General features: G+C 43.5%; 1 protein-coding gene across 6 annotated transcripts in view; it reads right to left on the bottom strand.

Annotated features, from left to right (window-relative positions):
* Positions 1-20842, bottom strand: part of LOC134211909 (mucin-2) — a 358556-nt gene that overhangs the window by 145258 nt on the left and 192456 nt on the right. For all 6 annotated transcript variants that reach the window (XM_062689292.1, XM_062689293.1, XM_062689296.1 and 3 more), the window contains 3 exons: positions 9322-9532; positions 7790-7976; positions 7201-7721 (listed from right to left, as the gene is read on the bottom strand). In XM_062689292.1, coding sequence (XP_062545276.1) covers positions 7201-7721; positions 7790-7976; positions 9322-9532 — 919 coding nt within the window. The remainder of the gene's footprint in view (positions 1-7200; positions 7722-7789; positions 7977-9321; positions 9533-20842) is intronic.

Below are 20842 nucleotides of genomic sequence, written 5' to 3'. Positions count from 1 at the left end.
TTTTTGAACGACTTGAACTTGAACTTTTCCCATTCAGTTGGAGAATACATTTTCTGCGAGCGGAATTATTACGGGGGTGGTACGAATGAATCTATGACAAAAGGTCGAAGGGACAAAAGGTCGAAAGGACCAAAGGTCGAAAGGATAAAAAAGTCGAAGGGGCAAAAGGTCAAAGGGACAAACGGTCGAAATTACAAAATTGGTTAAAATTGGAAAGTCATAGTTTTGAGAACAATACAAAGCCTATGATTTATTCAGGTACTGTCATCGGGGGTGACAATGGGACAAATAGGGAAGAGAATGGGTCATGTTTTCAATAACATAGATTGTCTTTATAATGAAATTAATATATCTGAGCACAAGGCAATTGTAGTATAAGGTAAGTTCTTGAGCTATTTAGATCAGTTGTTGTATCACCACATCCGAATTTCCCATGGACTGGAAAATAGGAAAGGTTATCTCAAAAGGTAAAATTGATAATCCTGTATTTGAGAATGACTATCGTCCGATAAGCATTCTATGTGCTCTCTAAAGTGTTCGAGTCACTTATCTCAAATCAATTAAATCTTTATCTTACACAAAAAAGTTATTGTGCCCCTATCAATCTGGTTACCGTAAAGCGTGTATTACTGTTACTGCATTAACAAAAATTGAAAATAATATAAGAGAAGCTCTTGACAATAAAATGATTACGGTTATGGTTCTATTAGATTTTAGTTAAGCTTTCGACTCAATTGATCATCGTCTCCTATGTCGAAAATTGAAACAAAATTTCATGCTAGATTCATTCTCTGTAAACTTGATAAGGTCTTACTTATCAAATCGATACCAATACGTTGATTACGGTAACATTCAATCTGACAAAATCCCTGTATCAAATGGTGTATATCATTCTGCCAATTTCGTTTGTATGCTGACGATTGCCAGTTATACATATCTGGAGTTACAGAACGTATCAACGAACTAGTAAATCTGATCAATACTGACATCCGTATTATACTTGAGTGGTGTTGCTGCAACGGTTGAGGTTAAATTAGAAGAAAACTCAATCTATTATTTTCCGCACTAAACGTACTAATCTAACAGTAACTCCATTGATATTAGTTGGAAATGATTTCTTTAATTACACCGAAGTAGTAAAAAAATTGGGACTTATAATGGATTGTAATTTGAATTGGAATTCTCAAATTAACTCCGTTTGCAGTAAGGTTTACAGTACCCTACACTCACTTGTTATGTTAAGACACTGTACTCCACAACATATTCGGGCTCAATTGGCCAAATCACTAATAATTCCATTGTTTGACTATGGGGATGTTCTGTTTGGTCTTGTATCGAAAAAAAATGAGAAAAGACTTTTAGTTTTCAATGCTGTCACCAGATATGTATATAATCTGCCCAACTTTTGCTAATTTATATTCGTTTTTTCTTCTATTTACGAGGTAAAATGTTATCATGAAAATGGAATACTTTGAAGATCGATGCTCAAACTTTTCGATGAAATGGTTTTTTGTACAATTTGCTAACAGCTGTGCTAACGAAGTGCCGACACTTCATCTCATAGCTCCCATTTTCATCCCATCAAAAACTCAGCAATGAAAGAATTTGATTTGTTTATCATTTTTGTAATTTTTTTGGCAATGAGCACGCATGTTAGCAAAAAGAAGTGACGAGATTGGTGCTGTATTTCTTTGTTTTGGCGATGGGATGAATTTATGTTAAGGACGGAAAGTTGAACAGATTAGACAGCCAAACTTTTGCTTTCGTTTTCTTCTTCTATTTACGTTCTGAAAAAAAGTTCAAAATCAAAATCCAATCTCTTTGATGTATTTCAAATCTTGATCATTTATATAAATCTTGATCATTTATATAAAAATGGCTTTATCAACCGAAAATTGAAAGATCGATTATGCTAATTTTTGTTGTTGTAATGTTGTAATTGTTTGTGTACTTAACTAATAGGAAACATGTTATTACAGAACTGTAAAAAATGAAGATCAATCTAAAGAGCCAATTTGTTTTCTAGATAAATCATGTACGTAATAAATTGTATCAGAAAAATTGATTAATTTTTGGCTCAAATTGATCAATTTTTGGCTCGACAAAGTTCGCCGGGTCAGCTAGTCATTTATACTTGTATTTAACCCAAAATTAAACAAATTCATCGCGTGAACAATTTCTTATTTCTAATGTGTTACAATACACAGTCGAGGATATTGGTCATTAACAGGCTTTTATTTTATTGTTTTTCTCCCACAATCAATTACACGAATCGTCAAAAATTGCACATATCGCCTTATTCTATATCCACGACTTGTTTAATCAAAACCAATAACAGGATGAGGAGTGAAAAATAACTTTGACACTCATTGCTACATAAGACTGGCAATCTTCTATTTCTTCATGATCGACATTGGATTAATTGGGAAGGTAATGGATAGGAACTCGCGTTGGTTAGTGGCGAAATAGTACATTTTACGACACTGGTTTAAATATACCAAAACTAACGCCGTGTTTCACTCAAACGTACACTCGTAGACTCCATACAATGCTCGCCAGATGGTTTCTGCAAATTATGGAGGATCGTGCTTCTTTTGGTAGAAGCGACACGTGTTACAAGTGTACGATCTAACAAATACTAATTATTCAGCTTCACCGTCTCGAGCAAGATTTTTTTATGTACAGGTTATAGAGAATGATGAGAATAACCAGCGCGGGGGGGAAACATACATTTTCAGTGCAAAACGTAAACAAACGAGCATAAATTCCATACAAAAATCCAAGATGGCTGAGTTGGGGATATTGACAAGTCGGATAACCTGTATACATAAAAAATCTTGGTCCCGAGAACTGATAAAAATCATACAATGGTCGCCCAGTGGCTGCTGCATGGATAAAGAACTGCCCATGAAATAAAGAAAGAGAGTTGTATATTTGGTCTCTTTCATATGTACAGAATTATAGATTTTTTAATTTTAAGTTTTCGATGCTTTGGCCATTTGACATCGAAGATCGAAGGGACAAGATCTTTTGTCTCTTTGACCTTTTGTCCTTCGATCTTTTGTCTTTCGACCTTCTGTCCCAAAGCCGGTACGATTATGAAGCTGGTTTTGTTGTCAATGGCTGGATGATGATTCTTTTATCGTTACGCTAAGTATGGCTAAAAATAGTAATTATGCAACACAGGAAACGACGCACCGCGCTTTTAACTGTATACTCGATTTTTATGTGGAGATAATATTGCGGCGTTTCCTATGGTGCGGTTGTTTCTTTCAAATGTGAAACGCCGCGTGGAATCTTGTGCAAATGCGCTTTTGGAAATATTACAACAGCCGCGCGGTCAGCACCCTACAATATGTCTCACTGTTTTGAAATGCTAATGACCTTTTCTGGTCGGATGGACTTTTTGACAGTTCACTTTGGATACTTTTTGTAAACGTTTTAATTCCATCCATTGCACCCTGCATTCTTTGCTGATTCCTAATACAGTGAACTCTCCATTACTCGATGTTCTGTAACTCTACATTTTCCCTTACTCGATGAAATCCCTTGAATCTAGCATTCTTCGTTCTTCTTCGTCGATACCTCCCTTACTGGATATTTTCCAAGTCAAAATAATATTCCGATGCATTTTCACCTCGTACTCGATGTTGTCAGAAACGGTTCACATGCACGATATACACGGTCTCGGGCCATTTGTCCGAATAGGTAAAAATAAATTTAGATTGTGAGTAGTGAAAAGTGAGGAATGAGAAGTAGAGGTGAGCAATTTGAAGTGAAAAGTGCGAAGTGAAAATTGAGAAGAGGAAAATGAGAAGTGTAAAGTAATAAGTATGAAGTAAAAAGTGAGAAGTGGGAATAGAGAATTGATAAGTGAAAAGTGCAAAGTGAGAAAAAGAGTAGTGAGCAGTGAGAAATGAGAAGTGAAAAGTGAGGAATGAGAAATGAGAAATACGAAGCAAGAAGTGAAAAATAAGAGAGAGAGAGGGGTCGTTCAAAAATTACGTCACAGGTTTCAGGGGAAGGGGGTCTAAGATTTTGTGATAGTACATATACTAGGTATACAAAAAAGGATGACAGAGGGGGAGGAGGTCTAGAGGGGGTCTAGAAATCTCAAAAAAAATCTCTCCTTACTTCCAATTTCTTCCTTCTTTCTTATTTTTTCCTCGTTAGAAAGAAGTGAGAAGTAAAAAGTGAAGTGGGAATTGAGAATTGTGAAGTGAGTTGCGAGAAGTGTAAAGTGAGAAGTGAATAGTGAGCAGTGAGAAGAAAGAAGTGAACAGAGAAAAGTCAGAAGAAAAAAGTTACAAGCGAGAAGTAAGAAGTGAGATGTGAGAAGTAAGAAGTGATAAAATAGAGTTGAAAAAAAATAAGTGAGAAGTGCGGTAGAGTGGGTAGAGAGCAGTAAGTAGTGGGCTTCGTGGCCGTGCGGTTAACGACGTCAATCGTCTAGCCGCATGGGCTATGGAGCGTGGGTTCGATTCCCGCTCCGGTAAGGAGGAAACTTTTCGTGATCGAAAAATTATCCACCGGTCCACTGGGTGTTATGTGTCCTGTCCGTTGTCTAGGTGTTAAGTGTTCAGTCTATACGACCTCTGGTCGAAGACGGTGTTCCTGTCTTTTAAGTAGTGAAAGGTGAAAAATAAGAAGTGAGGGATGGGAGGTGAGAAATGAGAAGTAAGAAATGTGAGAACCAAGGAGAGAGAAGTGGGATGTGGCTGGTGGTAATTGAGATGTGAGAATTGAAAATGGTAAAAAGAATCCCTTTTCTTTTTAATTTATTTATTCCTCCTCTTGCTCCTTTTTTCCTTCTTCTTTCTTTTTCCTTTACATATTTCCTTATTTCTTCTTCCTTCCTAAAGGGAAACGGAGAAGGAATGAAGTAGAAGGAAGAGAAACCTTCTACTTCATTCCTTCTCCGTTTCCCTTTACTCTTTTCCTTATTTATTTCTCTTTCTTCCCTCTTCCTTCTTCTTCCACCCGTTTTTATCCTTCTTTCTCCTTCTATCTTCCTTATTCCTTTCTCCTTCCTTCTTCCTTTTTACTTTCTCCTTCTATCTTCTTCTTTCCTCCTTCTTATTTCTACTTACTTCTTCGTCTTTTTTCTTCTTCCTTCTTACTTTTTACATCTTCCTTCTTTCTACCTTTCTTTTCTACCTTTCACCACCACTCACTTCTCACTTCTCAGCATCGTGCTTCTCACATCCCAGTTATCATTTCTCACTTCTCACCTCTTGCTTCAGTTTTCCTCACTACTTACTTCCTATTTTTCATTTCGAAACTATCGCATCTCACTTCCCACTACTCACTTCTCATGTGCTATTGCACACATCTAACTACTAAGTACTCACTTCCATTTCTTAGTACTCACTTCTCACTACCCTGTACTCACTTCGAACATCTCATTTCTCACTTGTTCACTCCGAAAATCTCACTGTTCCCTTCACCTAATAAGGAACTTATTTTAACTGTTCGGCCAAACGGCATTCGGCTGAATGGAGTTCAGCCAAATGACCATTTCGGACAAATGACATTCGGCCAAATGACTTTAAACCATATTTCTACATGGTACGGAAAGTATTTGATATTTTGGGAAAAAATATAAATGTGTTCCCTATCTGGATACCTCCCTAACTCGATGATTCCTTCAATATCGAGTAAGGGGGATTTCACTACGTACGTATGTACGTAGGAGCAGTAAAGAATTACAAGAATTACAAGCATAGACGTGTATTTATTTAAATCATCAAACAAGTATTCAGTTTTACGATTACTTAATAATTTGTGAAATTCAAATAAAAACTCACTGACCCATATTCATTCCGAAAATTGACGGTGCAGAGCCGAATATGAATATGTTTAGAAGTGAAGTGCCAAAGAAGGCCGATGGGCTTCATAAAAAATATTCGAAAATTTAAAGCTCAATGTTGAATGCTGAACCACTGGCTGAACCACAATGTTGAACCACATGTCGCAAAATGAGTTCCAAGATTAGACGGATATTGTCCACTTCCCCAAGGGAACCAGGGCCTGTAAGTACCCGGAGGGTGGCCAATTTGATCGAAAGTCGCCGGAATGTACTCCAGGGTACTTGTTTTACAAAATCATGAAGTTTGACATGTCGCAAGATAGGTTCCAAGATTGGACGAATATTGGCCACTTCCCCAAGGGAACCAGGCCCTGGAAGCACCCGGAGGGTGGCCAATTCGATCGAAAGTCGCCGGAATGTACCCCAAGGTACTTGTTTTGCAAAATCATGAAGTTTGACATGTCGCAAGATGACTTCCTAGATTGGACGGATATTGGCCTCTTCCCCAAGGGAACCAGGCCTTGGAAGCACCCGGAGGCTGGCCAATTCGATCGAAAGTCGCCGAAATGTACTCCAGGGTGCTAGTTTTGCAGAATCATGAAATTTGACATGTCGCAAGATGGGTTCCGAGATTGGACGGATATTGGTCACTTCCCCAAGGGAACCAGGCCCTGGAAGTACCCGGAGGGGATGGCCAATTCGGTCGAAAGTCGCCGAAATGTCCTCCAGGGTGCTAGTTTTGCAAAATCATGGAGTTTGACATGTCGCAAGATGGGTTCCAAGATTGAACGAAAATTGGCCACTTCCCCAAAGGACCCAGGCCCTGGAAGCACCCGGAGGGTGGCCAATTCGATCGAAAGTCGCCGAAATGTACTCCAGGGTGCTTGTTTTGCAAAATCATGAAGTTTGACATGTCGCAAGATGGGTTCCAAGATTGAACGGATATTGGCCACTTTCCCAAGGAAACCAGGGCCTGGAAGTACCCGGAGAGTGGTCAATTCGATCTACAATCGCCGAAATTTACTCCAGTATACTTGTTTTACAAAATCATGAAGTTTGACATGCCGCACGATGGATTCCGTAGTCGATCTGCCAGTGACCATTTTTTCCGGGAGGGAGGTAACCCCAGTACTCCCCGGAATATATCCGGAACCATGGCCATTGCACAAAAATTGAACTCGGTTCCTAAAACTATAGGAATTTTGTGAACGATTTCAGAAGATTGCTTGAAAATCCGTTAGAAATTGGCTGAGCTGCGTGGTTTTGAATTTTGTCGTAAAATGGGGGTTGGGGACGTACGTGTTAAAGAGAGGGGGGCCATTAATGAAAAGAATAACAACAACCAACGCCAAATTGAAATTCAACTATTCATTGGTAGTTAAGTCACTCACCTTACTGCACGCCGAACTGGTCACCTTGGGCACGGCCAGTGGATCCTCAAAGCTGGCCGGATCGTCCAGGTTGACCTCCCACGCAATACTGTGCCGTTTGCTAGGGGTCACCGGGGCGGACAGCGACGGAGGTGGAGGAACCGTCGGTGGGCCGGGAGGTGGCGGCAGCGATGATTCCTCCAGCGAGTCGTCGGAGAACCGTTCCTCATCGCTGTCGTCGTGCGTCAGACGCTGTCGCGTGTAGTCGGCACTGGCAGCAAATATCCGATTGCTGATTAGATTATTGTTATAGTTGATGTTCAGCTGGACGCCGTTGGTGGGCGAAAGGGAAGTGTTGTGTTCGAATTCGTTATTTTCCGGGGATGAATTTTCCTGCGATGACGACTGGTCCGAGTTGTAGGCACCTTTTCGGTAGAGGTCCCGGTGTCGTTCGATAGAGCTTTGTAAATTTCGGGACGTCCGCCGCGGAGGCGACGCTCTTCCTGGGTAAATCGTGACGGGGTGCTCGTTTACTATAGGTTCTGGAAGCAGAGGAAAAGATACAGTAGCAAGATTCAATTTTGCCCAATAAACATTATTAGATACAAACCTGGCAGCCGGGTCATCCCCCGGAGGACGGCATCGTGTACCGCGCTGATTCCTATTCCACCGAGTTTGTTCCGGCCATCATCTAAACTGCCACCGCTGGGTTCACTCGGATCGGTTTGCTTGGGCGGGCTGGAGCATGGAAGACTTGCGTATCGTGTGGGTAAAACATTGGAGGGGCGGGTTTTTGGCTGGTTAAAGAAAAAAGGCAGAGAAAGGTTCAGTATCAACTATCAAGCGTATAAACCCATTAGTATCTGTCTGAGAAAAAATATAAGATGTTGTTAGCGACTGTTGAACATTTGAATTACATTGCTGAATGCTTGGCACTGTTTTTTTCAATAAAGTATACACTCTTTATGAAGTTTCTAGGCCACTTTTTGAACAGCTCTTTTATATTCACAGCAAACAAAAGCGAGAAATAATAAAACTCATTGGAAAAGATGGTGGTTTAAACCTTTGTGGCGAGGCCCAATGTCCTAAATGAAAGATTAGTCCTTTAAAATGTGAAACGTTGGATAGAAAGTCATGCTTACGCTTGTGCTTACGCAAATCAGTTAATTTTATTAGGGAAAATATGGGTTACTCCCGGGCAGAAGCTATGAACGGAATAACAAAACATAATATGGACTTGATTGATATAAGAGATAAAAGACCAGACATCAATATCAAAAATTTGCACCAAAATATCATTTAAACATCAAGATATGCTATGGATAAGAACAAACTAATGGCACTTGATATCGATCACTTACAAATAACATATATTGATATCCTCATGATATTTCAGTGCAAAATATTGATATTATCGTCTGATATTTTATCTCTTATATCAATCATGTCCATATTTCATTTTGCTATCTTATCAACATTTGATGTTATTCAGCTATTTTCGTCTACTCGGGTATGCAAGCCTCTGAATTTTGAGATAATTCAATCCAAAAATTAATAATCTTACATATAAGTTATTCTGTGGTCCAAAATAGATAATGGAAGACTGATATAAAGAACAAGGAAATATTTCGGGACTGATTTGCGATTTGGGCGAAACTTATTTTGTAAACAAACATTGCTTCATGGATTCCGGAAAATGCAAGCGTTTTCATCCTAAACTAATTCCCTTATCTGGTAGAGGAAAGCTTAATCTGTCGGATCCATACCGTGGTTTCCATATGAAATGCTTGTTTTAGCAGGAATCCGCCTTTCAATGTTTGTTTACAAAATACGTATCTGTCAAGGTACAATCAAGTGGTGGAACTAAATGAGAAGGTACAAACTTGTCTTATGACAAGTGATTTTTTTTACAGTTTTATCAAAGGCATTATAATTCGTTCTTATGGCGAATTACAAATGTTTATAGGCTTCAGCCGACATCGATTTTGCGACATAATTTGAGTTATTAATTAAGAAAATAAGATGACGCATTTCAAACAGATTTTCCCAACTACGCTGTAAGGTATCAAATTCAACAACTAACCCCGGAATCGGATCATGAATATTGATGGAGACGCATGGTCACGTTCACTCATTACTCACCAGTGTCGTTTGGATGGGACTCTTGGCAATGACCGTGTTGTCGTTGGAGGACGGTTTGTCACTCGCCGTCGAACTGCTAATTGAGTCGGAGTTTCGCACCAGATTTCTCGTCCGCCACTCGCCGTGACTGTAACTGGTGCTGCTACTGTGATGCACTGGGATGCGAGTGTTTCCATTGGTCCTCCGGCTGGGGGACGTGGTTGGCGATATCCTGAAAATGCAAGAAAATTCCTCCAATCAACTGACGATGTTGTGCACGATTCGAATTCCGAAACTTTTATCAGCGTAACGCGAAAATAAGTTGCGAAGAGAAACGAGGAAACAACATTTGAATGCATAAAATATTACACAGTTCTACCACAGCGAATATAATTCAAATCTGAGTCTGAATTTTGGTCTTGGGGCGTTTAAAGAAAGAATAAAAGAACAAATGTATCTTTCATTTGCGCTTCGGGAATAATTTACAGCAAACTTTTGGTGAGATAAATCAAGTTTCAAAATGTTGGCTTTTAGGCAAAATTTCGTTGTTACATTATTGCAACCGTTTTTTTTTGTCATTGATAGTAAATGAGCATGTTTACTCTAATTCCATTATTTTGTAAAGCATTTGTAAAAAGTAAATACCATTCTTCTTGAAACGTCTACGTCAGTCTGTTTCCGAACTGCCTTGATGGTCGCATGTAACTTGACACAAGTATTTTCATTAGACGCTGAATGGAGAAAGATTTATTACACCATCCACGAGAAACCCTTACACTTTGCCACGTGGTTTATCGATTATCTTGAATTAATTCCGAAGTAGCTTTAGGATTTCTCTCCGGCATATTTTATCGCTCGATGGTCGGTGGCAGAAGCAGATGCTAGTTAAGAGACGTGCTTTTTGCATCCTTTTTTGTCGACGAAAACGATTTTGTGCTGTTTTCCAGACACAAAGCGCAGACAAAGAAAAACCTTTCGCAATTTTCGGGATGCAGAAATGTGCAACCGCGTGCAACGGCGGTGGCTATGCACACCAGACATAGGTACATACGTACCTACACATACAGTTTTAGAGCCAACCATGAGAGACTTTTCACGCCACACCGTCGAGAATGGTGTTGCAAAAAGTCGTCTGGCAGAAGTAAAAAACATGGTCGTCGCGACGATTTCGTTTTTCGTCACAGTTTTCTCTTCTGTTTAGTGCTTACCCTAGGACAAGATTACGCCATGCACTTCCGTGTGCTTCAGACTCTGGTGCAGTGATGGTTTCTGCTGAGATAATCAATTGCTGTTTTTACCGCGTTTCTTTATAGATCATTGAACTTATGTTGTCAACAGAAAAAAATATTCTGTGACTGAAGGCAAATTAGTAATAGAAAAAATGAAAAATTATTAGTTTAGGTGTTGTTTTCAGTTGTGTACATTTTAATAATTAAGAGTAAAGCGGTTGAGAATTTTGGTTAATACAGAATGTAAAACGCACTGACAAGCAGTGACGGGATCTCGATGTCATGGGACTAATTTGTTAATAACTTTTTTCACAAGTTATTTACTACACTCTGGCTTGCATTAATAGGTACACTCTATATTTTTAGGACAACTTTTTTTCTGTTGCACCGATCTTCATCATTTTTTTTGTGCAGATTCAGGAGTTGAATTAACAATATTTTGCAAAATTTGACCAGCTTACCAGCTTAAGGGGTGTCCCACATTAATAGGGACACTAGAGCAAAAGTTCGTTTTTATCGTAATTCTTTATTTTATTCAAGTTCTTCAAGCTTATATCAGCACAAAATAGAAAATTAGGCAACAGAACATAACTCTGTTTTGTTTTGCACATCTTTTACTTTCGTTTCGCCATCGAATATTTCGATTTTCGACACTTCACGCACTGATGAGGAAACATGTTTTGATCACTATCTTGAACTTCACGACAGTTGCTTATGCCTTAGCGATGTCATATATTGCAAATTAACCTACCAAAACATTTTAAAGCGAATTTAGGTCTGGAGAAAGAGCAGGCCCCTCGAGTACATGAACATTTTTGTGGATTACTTCGCGTGTATCGTTGAAACGTTAAGTTTCCAGAACCAACATATCGACTGTAGAGCTTGAAATGTTGTTTAGTATAACTTAAAAAAATACTCTGTTAATTTTATAATGATTAAGGACAAGGTTGGGCAGTTTCTAAGATGGCCGCAAATACTGATCGGTCACTGAAATTGCATGGCGAGCCCAAACATTCTCACCCACCCTGAAATTCGTTGAATTTCTGAAATAGAAATAAATTCCTCTTCGGCTGGGATAGGACTAGGAAATGATGGTATTGGTGTAATTTAGTGTTGACGATTTAAATAGATTCCTGTTCCTCTGGAATCTTCTGGTAGAAGATAATTTTTTTCTACTGGTTGTGTATAATTACCCGTGGCAGTTCGCATGGTTACCACGCAAAAAATGCCATCTACCCCGGGATGGACCTTCTCGATTCTGCCAAGCTTCCAGTGCATGGGTGGCAGATTATCATCGCAGATAACTACCATTTTACCAACTTCGATTTTCACCGGGGGTTCAACGTTTGGTTCGTCCTTGGAGTTGAGGCAGGTACTTTCGTCGCCACCGGCTCCAAAAATCTGAATTTGGGCGAGCCGGTTCATAGGGATTGTTGTCACATCGACCTCTTGTAATGCTTACAGGGACACTTCGACCAGGGAATGAGCCGGAGTAAGTGGCTCCAGATCATTGGGGTCAGTTGAAAGCGCAGTAAGGGGTCGCGAATTGAGACACCCCTTTACATGGACCAGCAGGGTAGTCATGTCTTCTATGGACACCGGATTATTTCCGATGACTCTTTGGAGATGGTATTTGGTGCAGCGAACGGCAGCCTCCCAGAGGCCACCAAAGTGTGGTCCACTTGGCATTCGTACTATTCGTAGTAATTTATGAAGCCGGTTCCGCGCACCCACGAAATTGGTGCCGTTATCGGAGAATATTTCCGAACACTTTCTCCGTCTGGCCACAAATCTTCGCAGTGCTTGAATAAACCGGTCCCTGGAGAGGTCCGAGACCAACTCAAGGTGCACCGCTTTGGTCGCCATACACTCGAAAATAGCGCCATATGCCTTCACAGCGATTCGTCTGGGTCCTGGCCTAACGTACAGTGGGCCAAAATAATCTATTCCAGTTCGCGAAAACGGACGGGCTACTGTAACTCTTTCTGCTGGTAGTTCACCCATGAAGTGCTTCACTGGAGACGGCTTTGCTCGAAAACACTTATAGCAGCGATGAACCACCTGAAGTGCGATACGTCTTCCTCCTAACGGCCAGAATTTTAACCGGACAGTGCTCAGTAGCAACTGCGGTCCTGCATGGAGCAACCGTTTATGGTAATCCTCAACCAGTAATCGAGTCAGCTGATGACTCTTCGGTAGCACCATGGGATGCTTGAAGTCGTGAGTGTCGTAAGCGACCGCCGAGGCGAATCATTCCCTCCGGCAACATGTACGGGTGCGACTTACGTGAAACTGGAATCCTTTCCGATGAAGCCTTCCACTCATCGGCCAGCGCGACTTTCTGAACTTGTCGAATGATTGTCTGTTCGGATTTACCCAGCTCCTCTGTGGTGTGAAATTCGCTTTTCCGATCCTCCTTGGCGACTTGAGCAACTTGATTAATCGTTGCCAGACAGCAGTGCTCCGAATCAACTTGGAATAGTTTGAAAACTTGGCAAAGTACTCATCGATGAACGCATCCTTGCTTGTTGCCATGGCGTTTCTCATCTACGGCCTCATCTACTTCCTGAAGCGCTGGAGGCTGAGGCCATTTCTCCTGTCCTTCTAGCAGCCAACCAGGACCATGCCACCAGAAACTGTTCTCGGCAATATTTTGCGGTGTGATTCCTCTGGAGATAAGATCCGCAGAATTTTGAACACCTGGAACGTGGTGCCACTAGAAACCTTCCGTCAACCGTTGATTTTTTGCGCACCGCTGTTGCACACAAGTAGAGTCCGTCCTGAAATGTGCAGGCAATGAGAGTCTGATGGCCTTCTTCACCTTGTCATACATCTCCGCAGCCAATAGTGCACCACACAACTTTAACCTCGAGATTGTTTGGCGCTTTAACTGTGCAGCCTTTGATTTTGATGCGATCAGGTGTACACCACCGTACCTTGGGAATCCTCACTCCGAACGTAGATACTACCTACATACGCCTTCTCCAAGGCGTCCGAAAAACAATGGAGTTCTATCCGTGTTGCCTCCGGTATAATGACGCATCGGCTAATCCTGATCTGGTTGAGTATTGGGAGTTGTTGATGAAACGATCGCCACGTCTCACCCATAGTTTTGGGAAGCTACTGATCCCAATCCAGCCGTTCTTGATCGTCGTTCGTCAGAGTTCACAACATCTGCATAAATACATTATACGCCGCAATCGCAGCGCCAATCAGGCCTAGCGAATCGAAAAGGGTGACGATAATAGACAGAATCTTGTCCAACGGCGGAACATTGAATTGGAATCGGAGAGTATCAGTACCCGGCATCCAAGTTAGACTGAGCGTATTTACCGATGAATCTGGATCAAAACAAATCTCCGTGGACGGTATTGCTAAATCCGCATCTAAAACTCCATGCAGCGTCTGCAGATGATTGGACGCCCTTTTCCGGAGCTTGAATCCTCCAACCGCCATTAGACCTTGGAACTGCTTCCTCAAAATCGCCGCTTCGTCCACCTCGTTTGTGCCAGTTATCACGTCGTCCATGTACGTGTCCCCCTGAAGTGCCTTGGCAGCGAGCGGAAACCTTTCTTCCTCGTCGTCTGAGAGCTGCTTCAAAACCCTTGTAGCCAAAAGGGTGCTGGTTTTGTGCCGTACGTGACGGTGTTCAACTGGAACGCACTGATTTCCTCCTTCGGAGATGACCTCCACAAAATGGAGTGCAAGAGTCTATCCTCCTCACAAACCAGAACTTGTCAAAACATTTTTTCAAAATCAGCCACAAGCATCACTTGTTTGGTCCGACTCCGCATGACGATCGATCGTAAATAGTCTTGAATGATGGGTCCCACTAGCACTGCATCATTCAACGTCACCCTAGTTGATGTTTCGCTTGAAGCGTTGAACACAACTCGAACCTTGGTTGTGGTACTTGCTTCCTTAATTACCGGGTGGTGTGGCTACGATCGAACAGTGGCTTCAAGCTGCTGCCTAACCTTGGTAACTGCATGGCCAATTCCATGAATCTTGACGTCCACCTTGCTGCGTCTGACTTTCATCCGTTGACTGAGTCTTTCTGTTGCGAAGTTGCTCTCCGATCCAGAGTCTAGAAGAGCGCGAGCTGGATAGCGATGACCATTGTTGTCTTCGACAATTACGACAGCAGTCGCCAGCAGTACCTTTGCCTGTCGAGTAGATGAGTAATTCTCGCTGAAACCGGGCCACTATTTGCACTAGGTTCTTAAAAATGCCTAAATTTATGTTCATTCAAAAGCTTTCGGCGATTAAGGATCCGAGTTAAATTCTTCAGAAAGATGAACCCCTCGTTAGCTATACACGAAATCATTTTAATAGACCCCTCGATTTTTGTCAATTCTTGACTCATCAAAACTGTCATAACTCCAACATTTTTCAACCGATCATAGAGATCAGCATATCGTTGGAAAGAGGAAGAGAGTATCCTCAATAATAAAATAATAAAAATATAAGCAACCATATTATATTTGGCCGCCATCTTGGATTTCTTTTTGAAAACTATGTTTTCGCCAGGTTCGCAACCACCGATTTGAATATTAATACATCGATGGAAATTATTTTTTGAAAGGTCATCTGACCAACGAACATTATTTTTATGGTTAATATGGTGCTACGACGTCAGTTTCTTGATTTCGTACACTATTCTAAGCCAAATATGTTTCAAAAATGAAAAGCATATCTACAACAGTATTTTATTTTAAGGGCTCAAAAGTGTTGAGAATAACGGAGCCGTATTCAAGTTATTGTAATCAATAATTCAAGAAGTTTGGTATTGGTAAATAGTACATAACATTTGATAGAAAAAACATACACCTGAGATTTTCGGACACTATGTAAAACATAAGCTAAGCTTTTCATCGATGTATTAATATTCAAAATCAATGGTTGCGAACCTTGCGGAAAAAAAGTTTTTAAAAAGAAATCCAAGATGGCGGCCGATTTCAATATGGCTGCTTATATTCTTATAATGGCAAATTGAGAATACACTCTTCCTATTTCCAACGATATGACGATCTCTTTAATCGGTTGAGAAATGTTGGAGTTATGACAGTTTTGGTGAGTCAAGAATTGACAAAAATCGAGGGGTCCATTAAAATGATTTCGTGTATAACTAACGAGGGGTTCATCTTTCTGAAGAATTTAACTCGGATCCTTAATATACTCGCCGAAAGCTTTCGAAAGAATATAAATTTAGGCATTTTTAAGAACCTCATGCAAATAGTGGCCCGGTTTCAGCGAGAATTACTCAGATCCATGCCACATAACCGCGTCTGCAGCCGCCATGTTGGATACTAGGGGATCCGGTGCACTAGGGTTGACACTTAAACTGCCACGCGAAGTAGATTGCGTCGGGGAATCGCGAACTTCTCTTGAAGCGGTGGATTTCGCAACCTTTGTAATCACCGCTGGCTTCGATGAACTGTCCTTGCCAGGCCGGAAGCAAACCAGCGAATGATGACGACCTTTGCAGAAGCGACAAGAGAATTTAGACAGACACTCCAGTCCCAGGTTTGAAGCAGTTGCGGCACAGCGAGTGGTTTCTGAGCACTCCTTCCCTTTAAAACTGCGGCATCCCTTTTAAAGCGCTGCATTGGAACAGCAAGTAACTGGCGCCGCATACTACACATCGTCCTCCTATCGTCTGAGTGGTGCCGAAGCTGCTCTTGATGTAGGAAACCTTGGATTTACCAGATTACTGCCACTGGATAGCGCCTCTTGATTCTGCTGCCTTCCATTCCAGCTTACGAATGCGCCGCTCAACTCCTCCACCGTGTCTTGTTCTTTGGTGGACGAAAACTCCTTCCATCCCCGTAGCGTAGCCATCCAAGCGTTTAGTAAGCTTGTTGAACAACAGCAAATCAAGGTTCAGCAAAGCAAGGTCTGCACTATTCTCTCGAAGCCGTCGACGAGTGTGTGCAGATTCGACGAGGACTCCTTCGTCAAACACGGAACCTTGAACAGCGCTTGCACTTGGAGCTTCTTCAGATGCTTGCTGTTGTCATACCGTTTGAGTAGGAGACCCCTAGTGATCTTGTATTGAGAAATTGTTGCTCCTGCTTCAGCTTGGTAGAAGCGTTCGTTAAACTCCTGCCTCTCCTTTGCCAAGGGGTTCGCCTTAACGTCGTGGTTATCGTGCGTTTTGACCTCGATAAGGTACGCAATTCGGCACGGCAAATGCTGGGTAAAGCGTACCATTGGTACTTCGCGTACCTGAAGGAATAAAATAGACCCCATCTCGCGGTCCTTAGCCTCTTACCCAGCAACTCCTATCCCTACCTCCCCGCGGTGCTGGCCGGGATACGAGCAACCTTAGGAAAGATCGGGTAACCAACCCCGGTGGGAACTATGGTCGTATGCTGACAGGGAAGGGGGGGTTTGCTCCTCTCCGGATGTGCAAATCTAATTGAGCGTCTGTTCTCCATGTCAGGATCGGCTCACAACAGCGTCTGTTCTCCATGTTAGGGGCGGCTGATCATCGTCCGAGTGCCAGCGAGGGACTCTAAGTGAAACTGTGCACCATGGTCCACCGGAAATAAGGAGGAATGGTCCTCCGGAAATTTAAGGGTTGGGTGTCAGGCCCTGCAAGCCAGCCAAAAAAAACTCACGCAACGAACAATCAACAAGAGAGTACGGACCGGAACCATCGGCGAAGACCACTGCGACGAAAAGGGACTAGCGATTGGAAACTCGGTTCGTGGAACTGCAAATCTCTCAACTTCATCGGGAGCACACGCATACTCGCCGATGTGCTCTGGCGACCGTGGATTCGGCATCGTAGCGCTGCAGGAGGTTTGTTGGAAGGGATCAATGGTGCGAACGTTTAGAGGTAATCATACCATCTACCAGAGCTGCGGCAACACACACGAGCTGGGAACAGCTTTCATAGCGATGGGCGATATGCAAAGACGCGTAATCGGGTGGTGGCCGATCAATGAAAGAATGTGCAGCTGCAGGTTGAGGATCAAAGGCCGGTTCTTCAACTTCAGCATAATCAACGTCCATAGTCCACACTCCGGAAGCACTGATGATGATAAGGACGCATTCTACGCGCAGCTGGAACGTGAGTACGACAGCTGCCCAAGCCACGACGTCAAAATCATCATAGGAGATTTGAACGCTCAGGTTAGCCAAGAAAAGGAGTTTGGACAATAGTCGGGAAGTTCAGCGCTCACAGGCTGACGAACGAAAACGTCATATGACTAATTGATTTCGCCGCCTCTAAGAACATGGCCATTCGCAGCACCTACTTCCAACACAGCCTCCCGTATCGGTACACCTGGAGATCACCACTGCAGACTGAATCACAAATCGACCACGTTCTGATTGATGGACGGCACTTCTCCGACATTATCGACGTCAGGACTATCTGGTGATGGTGAAACTGCGCTTAAAACTATCCGTCATCAACAATGTTCGGTACCGACGACCGCCGCGGTACGACCTAGAGCGACTGAAGCAACCTGATGTCACCACTGCATACGCGCAGCATCTCGAGGCAGCGTTGCCGGAAGAGGGTGAGCTCGATGGGGCCCCTCTTGAGGACTGCTGGAATACAGTCAAAGCAGCCATTAACGACGCAGCGGAGAACAACGTCGGGTATATGGGACGAAGTCGGCGGAACGATTGGTTCGACGAAGAGTGCAGACAGATTCTGGAGGAGAAGGATGGAGCGCGGGCGGTCGCGCTGCAGCAAGGTACCCGGCAGAACGTGGAACGTTATAGACGGAAGCGGAGACAGCAGACCCACCTTTTTCAGGAGAATAAACGCCGCCTGGAAGAAGCGGAGTGCGAGGAGATGGAACAGCTGTGCCGTTCTCAAGAAACACGCAAGTTCTATCAGAAGCTCAACGCATCCCGCAAAGGCTTCGTGCCGCGAGCCGACATGTGCCGGGATAAGGATAGGAGCATCTTGACGGACGAACGTGTGGTGATCGAAAGGTGGAAGCAGCACTACGAGGAACATTTGAATGGCGCTGAGAGTACAGGCAGTGAAAGTCAAGGCAGCGGAGGAGATGACTACGTCAGTTCAACGGACGATGGAAGCCAACCAGCCCCCACCTTGAGGGAAGTTAAGGATGCCATCCAACAGCTAAAGACCAATAAAGCAGCTGGTAAGGATGGTATCGGAGCTGAGCTCATCAAGATGGGCCCGGAAAAGCTAGCCACTTGCCTGCACAAATTGATAGTCAGAATCTGGGAAACTGAACAGCTACCGGAGGAGTGGAAGGAAGGGTTTATATGCCCCATTTAAAAGAAAGGCGACAAGCTGGAGTGTGAGAACTTTCGAGCGATCACCATCCTTAATGCCGCCTACAAAGTGATATCCCATATCATCTTCCGTCGTCTGTCACCATTAGTGAATGAGTTCGTGGGAAGTTATCAAGCCGGCTTCGTTGACGGCCGCTCGACAACGGACCAGATCTTTACTGTACGGCAAATCCTTCAAAAATGCCGTGAATACCAGGTCCCAACGCACCATCTGTTCGTTGATTTCAAGGCGGCATACGACAATCATTACGAACAATATAAGAGATAATGCGACTCGATATAATCGGCAAAGACCTAGGCGACGAATACAGGATCACGATTGGAAGCTTGGAACATGGAATTGCAAGTCGCTAGGTTTCGCAGGTTGCGACAGGATGATCTACGATGAATTACATCCCCGCAACTTCGACGTCGTGGCGCTGCAGGAGATTTGCTGGACAGGACAGAAAGTGTGGAAAAGCGGGCATCGAGCGGCTACCTTCTACCAAAGCTGTGGCACCACCAACGAGCTGGGAACCGGCTTCATAGTGCTGAGTAAGATGCGCCAACGCGTGATTGGGTGGCAGCCAATCAACGCAAGGATGTGCAAGCTGAGGATTAAAGGCCGTTTCTTCAACTATAGCATCATCAACGTGCACTGCCCACACGAAGGGAGACCCGACGACGAGAAAGAAGCGTTCTACGCACAGCTGGAGCAGACATACGATGGATGCCCACTGCGAGACGTTAAAATCGTCATCGGTGACATGAACGCACAGGTAGGAAGGGAGGAAATGTATAGACCGATCATCGGACCGGATAGTCTGCACACCGTATCGAATGACAACGGCCAACGATGCATAAACTTCGCAGCCTCCCGCGGAATGGTAGTCCGAAGCACCTTCTTTCCCCGCAAAAATATCCACAAGGCCACATGGAGATCACCTAACCAAGAAACGGAAAACCAAATCGACCACGTTCTAATCGACGGTAAATTCTTCTCCGACATCACGAACGTCCGCACTTACCGCAGTGCGAATATTGAATCCGACCACTACCTCGTTGCAGTATGTCTGCGCTCAAAACTCTCGATGGTGTACAACACGCGTCGAAGTCGGACGCCGCGGCTTAACATTGGGCGGCTACAAGATGGTAGACTAGCCCAAGAATACGCGCAGCAGCTGGAAGTGGCACTTCCAACGGAAGAGCAGCTAGGCGCAGCGTCTCTTGAAGATGGCTGGAGAGATATTCGATCCGCCATTGGTAGCACCGCAACCGCTGCACTTGGCACGGTGCCCCCGGATCAGAGAAACGACTGGTATGACGGCGAATGTGAGCAGTTAGTGGAAGAGAAGAATGCAGCATGGGCGAGATTGCTGCAACACCGCACGAGGGCGAACGAGGCACGATATAAACAGGCGCGGAACAGACAAAACTCGATTTTCCGGAGGAAAAAGCGCCAGCAGGAAGATCGAGACCGTGAAGAAACGGAGCAACTGTACCGCGCTAATAACACACGAAAGTTCTATGAGAAGTTAAACCGTTCACGTAAGGGCCACGTGCCACAGCCTGATATGTGTAAGGACATAAACGGGAACCTTCTTACGAACGAGCGTGAGGTGATCCAAAGGTGGCGGCAGCACTACGAAGAACACCTGAATGGCGATGTGGCAGACGAAGATGGCGGTATGGTGATGGACCTGGGAGAACGCGCGCAGGACATAATTCTACCGGCTCCGGATGTCCAGGAAATCCAGGAGGAGATTGGCCGGCTGAAGAACAACAAAGCCCTCGGGTTGACCAACTACCAGGAGAGCTATTTAAACACGGTGGTGAGGCACTGGCTAGAGCGCTGCACTGGGTCATTACCAAGATTTGGGAGGAGGAAGTTTTGCCGCAGGAGTGGATGGAAGGTGTCGTGTGTCCCATCTACAAAAAGGGCGATAAGCTGGATTGTAGCAACTACCGCGCAATCACACTGCTGAACGCCGCCTACAAGGTACTCTCCCAAATTTTATGCCGTCGACTAGCACCAACTGCAAGGGAGT

This window comes from Armigeres subalbatus, chromosome 2 (assembly GCF_024139115.2).
Source record: "Armigeres subalbatus isolate Guangzhou_Male chromosome 2, GZ_Asu_2, whole genome shotgun sequence".
In the NCBI taxonomy this organism is placed as follows: domain Eukaryota; kingdom Metazoa; phylum Arthropoda; class Insecta; order Diptera; family Culicidae; genus Armigeres; species Armigeres subalbatus.
The sequence above is the reverse complement of the archived record's forward strand: the minus strand, read 5'-3'. Positions and strand labels throughout refer to the sequence as shown.